The sequence below is a fragment of the Alexandromys fortis genome, unplaced genomic scaffold, assembly GCF_014885135.2.
Source record: "Alexandromys fortis isolate MF-2015 unplaced genomic scaffold, M_Fortis_MF-2015_v1.1 scaffold_116, whole genome shotgun sequence".
Lineage (NCBI taxonomy): Eukaryota > Metazoa > Chordata > Mammalia > Rodentia > Cricetidae > Alexandromys > Alexandromys fortis.
The window spans coordinates 2,799,539-2,805,998 of NW_026067998.1; the positions used below are offsets into that span (position 1 = coordinate 2,799,539).

At 45.6% G+C, this 6,460-nt stretch overlaps 1 protein-coding gene across 1 annotated transcript in view; it reads left to right on the plus strand.

Moving 5' to 3' along the window:
* Window positions 1–4,085: 4,085 nt before the first annotated feature.
* Sntn (sentan, cilia apical structure protein) overlaps window positions 4,086–6,460 on the plus strand; it is a 13,073-nt gene continuing 10,698 nt past the window's right edge. The window contains exon 1 of the mRNA XM_050160539.1: window positions 4,086–4,212. Within this exon, the coding sequence (XP_050016496.1) occupies window positions 4,202–4,212 (11 nt within the window). The 5' untranslated portion in view covers window positions 4,086–4,201. The remainder of the gene's footprint in view (window positions 4,213–6,460) is intronic.

The window sequence follows — 6,460 nt, forward strand, 5'->3', positions numbered from 1 at the left end:
ACCCAAATGTCTATAGACAGGAGAGTGGGCTGTATAAAAGGAAAGAACCCTGGGCACTGCAAGTGTCTAACACACTGGCTGTCACATTGTGTTCCAAAGTGTCCAGTTGCATAAGCAGGAAGCCCCGAGTAGAAGACAAAGTGACTAATTTATGATCCCTCATGAGGAGGCTGGGGTTAAGAGCTTGGGCCACACAGTCAGAAAGTTCCATACTTGAATCCCAGGTCTTATTTGCTGTGTGTTCTTAAGCACACCCCGGTCTCCCACCGTGGAGATTTGCATGAGGCAAACACTAAAAGTGACCGTGGACAAGCATCAGGAGACCCCGTGAGCACAGGATGGGTGGGAAGGGTGCAGCGTAAGATCCCGCTTTTAAGACATTTCAAATTTCTGTCCTCTATCATTAGCGTTATTGTGAATGCTCTAAGTGTAGGAAGAGCAGAAAGAAAGTCCCAAGTAAGTATAAAGCAGGTCATCCAAGATGTGATTTGGGGATAAGGAGGAAGATGCTACCTTAAAGGAGAACATTCTCGTCATATTTCTGTAGACTTATAGAGCTATTACCATGACCAAATCATCAGTAAGAGGCAACATAATGTACTGAAAAATGTCAAGTTCGAAACTCCAGAGCCTCGGGTTTGAATCTAGTCTCATCCATTGAGGATGAGAGAGAATTTTAGATAAGAAACGAAATCCTTTTAAGTCTGAAAATCGCTGTTTGTGTGTGATGACAGATCTCTCAAATGGTTGTTGTGGGTAACAAAGCACTTAGCAAAAGGTGAACACAATAGCAGCTCTCCCAGGCATGGATAATCACATGGCCTGAGAAGCTGTGTCTAATTGTGTTTCTCTCAGGATGAAGCCGGCAGGTGTCTTTCCAGACCAAGAGCACAGTGACCTCCGGCAATGGCTCTTAAATAGCTATTGGTCACTTCAAGGATCTAGGAGTCCCTGTAGCCCGGAAATTAGCACGTGTGGAAAACTGCCTCAAACAATACGTGGGGCTGCTGCTTCCAAGTCCTGTGTGAAGAACTTGGCCCCATGTGAACAAAGAGGTCAGCCAACCCCCAACAGGCAGGCCTCGTACTTGCCAATAATCTGCTATTTCATTTTTGCTGAATAGCATGAAGGAAGAGAACCCAATTGTGAGAGCAAACCGAGTTTTAAGAAAAAAAAAAAAAACACTTTTCTCTGCGATGGCATTTTTTTTTTCTCATTCTGTTTACAAAATCCCAAGCCCCAGGAATGTCTTCACCTATCCAGCCTGCAGCTGGACTGCAAGAATCCCACTGCTGCTGCCTCCATATAAATGGTGCTGTGTGCCTGTCAGCAAACCCACACAGGGTCACAGAGTCATCTGATAAGCCCCCAAAGGCTGCTGCGCAGTTCCGGTCCCCAACTGGACGTCTACTCAGTATACTCAATACACTGTCATCACATTGCCCAAAGGCCCAGTTGACCAGGGGGATAATACACACACACACACACACACACACACACACACGTGTGTGTGTGTGTGTATACATATATATAAATTAATTTAATATATATATTTACCCAGATGGCTTAAGACTACCTATTATAAACAATCTGAATGTTATGAAACTGTGATGCCTGAAAAATAGCCTTCTACCACTTGTCTTTAGAAACTTGTGTATTTTTTAAAGAAAGTCAGCTCCATTTCATCATTTCAAACCTGAGAAACCCATGGATATGCCTCAGACTCCTGTCATTTCACTTTCATCACCGTCACCTTTTGTATCCCACTATTTACTGCCTCTCCTTATCTCTCCACCTCCTATCTCCTTCCCTCGCTAGGCCCCAGGTGGCCCACCTCTGCAGTGACCCCTGCAAGCTTCCTTTGCTACTCCCTGCCAGGTGGGCTTAGACAGTGGAAGGCACAGGTTCAAATCAGAGTAGGGGAAAGGTCATTCCAGCCCCTCTCTGCCTCACTTCCATGACGGAGATGGCTGCTTCCATCCAACAGCAGTCTGTCACATGGTCTCTGCACACAGCTCTCCCCAGGCTCCACAGTACTGGCCCCCATCGGGACAGAGAGTGGCAGCAGCTTCCTGTGCTCCTGGGTGTCCAGGGTCCTTTCCCTTCCCATGCAGCATCCTTTGATAAACATCTCTGGCACCATCTCAGTCAGAGCCTGCATCTTGCCAGGGCGCTAATGATAAAATCATCCCCCGCATCACCCTCTTGGGAAGTATTATTTATTGATTTCCCTTCCTGTATCAGACAGTGTTGAGTGCTTCCCCTACAAGGAGCCGCCCAGCTTCAACAATAGTGCCCATAAGGAATGTGCTGTTTTACAGATGAGAAGTCAGACTTTACAGTTTTGAATGTCTTAGCTCAGAAAACACAAGCTGTAAGTGGCAGAATTGGGACGAGAAGCCAGCTCCTTCGACCTTAAATCCTACTCTGAACATTACAAGCAGCTCTCGGTGGTGCCCATCACAACGGCTTGAGCTGTTTCTTCAAGATCCAGATCCCGAAATCCTACCCAAGGTGCCTTGCCAAGAAAAGAAACTCTAAGCATGTCCAGCTTTTAGGTTTTTGAATCAGGGTCCCATTATGCAGCCCAAGCTAGGTGGAAAAAAAAAAAATTTGTCCTTCGGGAAATCCCACATCACCTGCCCCTGCAATTAAAGTGCTAACTCCACAGGCACCACCACGACGGGCCTAACTCTGAGGCTTTAACCTGAGCAGTGAAATTGGCTCAGTGTCAGTCCAGGCTCGCAGGGGCAGTGCGGAGGAACTGGCCACCTACAGGACGGGCTGGCAGTGAAACAGCCCAGCGTGGGCAATCATAATCAGTGCAGCTAAGCAAATTCTCCCTTCTGCTTCCGAGGTCACACGAAAACTGTTAAGGATGTTGGTGAAAAGCTAGCAGGAGAAAAGGAAAGGGGAGCCCATGGAAAGAAGCAGGCGTCGAGGCTTCATTAAGTACTTCCCATATAAACAGGAGGAACTGAGTTTGGCTCTCTGCCTCCAGTGTTAAAAAGTTGGGCACAGATGTATGTGCCTATAATCCCAGAGCTTTGGTCTGGCAGCTTATGAGTCCCAGGCTCACTGAGAGACCCTGCTTCAAAAAGTAAAGTGTAGAACGAACAGTAATCAAGAAAGATCCTCAAAGTTGACTCCTGGCTTACACACACACACACACACACACACACACACACACACACACACACACTTTTTAAAAAGAAGCAGGCAATAGAAGACACAGCAGTGGGAAGCCAGCATCTTAAGGCCCAAGAGCGTCCTGGATGAGGACTCTTATAGCTTCTCTTATTGTTTCTTCCCATTGCCTCATTAGTGACTTCTAGCAATTACTGAATATGTAATTAGACTCGGTCTGAATTAGACTCATGCAATTGCAGTGGCGCATCCCCAGGCCCTCATAGAAAGAGCGCTAAAACTACCAGGAACCAAACAGTCTTTCTTGCGTTCTCTCGCTTCTCTCTAAGGCTGCGCTCACTGAAACTGGGGTGATCTTTCCAGAATGCAAACCTAGCTTCACTCACCTTATGACTGAACGCCCCTTATTTTGACTTGAGTGCAGCATTCTCCACTGGGGTCTGCAGATCTCTGCATAGCCTAGCCAACATTCTTCCCTACAGCGTCCATGCAAACAGACCTCCGCACTCCTCTGTTCTGGGGACCACACAGGTGATGTCACCGTGTCTCCTCCAATGAAGACCACTTGTCTTGCACCTAGATAATGTCTACCCATCCTCAAGTGTCACTTTCTGAAGGATGCTCCACCTGAGGAATTGATTGACGTCTTGGCACCCACCTTTCTTAGGACAGCTCCTTACAACTATCACACTTTGCACACTTTTCTGTTTGATGTTAGTCGTTCAGGAGATGAGGATTGTGCCCCCAGAACTCTGCATAGAACCTGATCCACTATGGACACTCAAATCACTCAAATGTTGACTAAGCATATGAATGATTTAATGTCTATGTACAGTAACACTGGGGCAAAGTTTTTCAAGTGTCATTGTGCGGTTGCCATGGAATGAATACAATAGCCACAGCGAGCAGGTGATTGTTGCTTAGGAAGGCCGAGGCATAACAAGGGAAACAGGAATAAGGGAGGCTGCATGCACAGCCCTCAGGACCACACAATCCACTCGGAGGAGAGTCCAGGCTTCCTGAAGCCCTAGCATCTACTCTAACGCCCAGCAACATGCCTAAAAGGTCAGTGGTGCTTGGGTATCCTTTGCTGAGTTTCAGTGAACTTATAGATGTATTTAGAACCTATTTATATCCGTAGTTAGGGAGCCACAATACTGAAAAAAAATTGATAGCACCACCCAAGTCCAGATTGAAATTAAAATGGAGAAACACAGAGAACAAACTTGAAGCTTTGTTCGTGAACTGAAAAGATGGCATTAACCCAAAGATCTTTGATTGCCTCTCGAGAAATATTTGCAGGTTAAACTTGGTGCCGATTTCTACTGTACAGCACAGTCTTCTACAGTATCGATGATGGGGGAAAGCGTTCACATTATTCAGATGTGCAAACTGGGTCCAGCAAGTGAAAAATGTTCTTTTCCATGGAGTCCCATTTATGATGCCAACTTTACTTCCCAAAGCAGCTTGGGAACACCTAACAAGGGCACGGCACTCTGTCAGATGAGAGGTGGGAGGTGTGGGGGTAAACTACAGAGCTCTGGCTCGTCAGGGTCTTCACATACTAATGGAAGAGACAGAAAATCAATCAGAGTGATAAAAAACCAACACGTGCCATGTGGCAAGTGCACATTTTGAAACGTGAAAAGATGGCACCTCTTCCGTCCTGCAAAAGCATCATCAAGGTGCAGAGGTTTGGGGAATCGGGAGTAACTCACAAAGAAGAGCCTCGAGGTCCTAACACATCCTAGAGGCAGGCAGTTAGCTCCTGAATGAGAAAAGTAAAGCCTCCTCACAAATAATTAACAACAACAACAATGTTTCTACTAGTTAATGCCAAACCCAGATTTAAGGTGCCAACACTACTCTGCTCTTGACCATATTCTATAGTTCTTTCATGTCCCCCAGCCATTTGGGGGTGGGGTGGGAAATCACGCAAATTTTGATTTACTGCTTATAAAGTAGTTAGCCTCTTCTTGCCTCCCATGAAGCTACAGCCCACCCACTTCAGATTAGCCCAAATGCTTTTCTGCTCCATAATGCCCACCCTCTTGGCTTTCTAAGGCTCAAAGTCTCAGTGTTCTCTGGTCCCAATCCTCGACTTCAGCCTCGCCCTCCTCACTGTCTCCTGTCTCTAGTTTCCAACTATGTGCAGAGTTCTTCCATCCAGTCTTGATCTCCCTTACTTCAGGGCTTCAATACAGTGCTCTCTTCGCCAGAAACCTTTTTCGTGATCTTTTGCTGATTTCAGCTTAGTCCATTACCCTGCCCGTAGACAAGGTTAGCCCTTCTCTTTATATGTATTTCTGTTGTTCTGCATGGCATTGCCTGTTTGATATCTGTACTGTGTACTAGACACGAAGCTACAAGAGACCATGTCTCCGCCACTCCCCAATGCATCTCATTCCTGGGTTAGGCAGGCAGCCTAGATAGCAGGAGCAAGGGCACGTAAAGACTTAGCATTCTATAACTGTTCTATAAGCGAGAATTTATTTGTTTTCTTTTTCATCTAAGTGGAGTTCCAGGTTTGTGACAGCTTCGCTCCTCGTAGCCACATAGGAACACGGAATGAGGGAAGCTCCACCATCAACAATGGCTTCCCAGTGCTAGGAAGTTCTGTGACCTTTCATAGAAGCTCACAGTAAAGTCTTCTCCTTTGTCCCTTTCCCAGTAGAAGTAACTTGCATCACAGGGTATAAGAACCAGGACTGCGTGGCTGTGTGGGCTACAGTCAGACATAGACATACACTATTTTACTCTGTGGGAAGTACTTAAGTAGACACACGAATACCTTTGCTGGGATATTGGGGTCCTTTGGGTACCAACCCCTTAGACCCCTTCAGGGTCTGGATAAGACGCTATGCTGGCGAGGGAACTAACTGAAAAAGATCTGAGGATGGAGTAACTCTCCACCACGTGCTTTTTTGCAACCGTTTCTTTAGTGTTGCGCTCTGCGCAAGGGTTTCCAGTTTATGGACACATAAAATCCGCAGTTCTCCAGCCTTGGGCGCATACAAGCCTAGAGTTGTTCAGGGTCAGAGAAACAGATAAAAGTTTACACAAAGCAGAAGCTGTCAGCCTTTCTTTGTGGCTCAAAGCCTCCAAGAACTTCTTAAAGAGAAGAGAGGGGGCGGGGAATCATTAGGGAAACCCAGGAGGAGATTACATGTGCTTTGTTATTTTCTTAGATGTGGCTAGGTAAATAAGCTAAAAGTTATATTCAGAAAAAAAAAAAAAAAAAAAAAAAAAAAAAAAAAAAAAAAAAAAAAAAAAAAAAAAAAAAAAAAAAAAAAAAAAAAAAAATAAAAAAAAC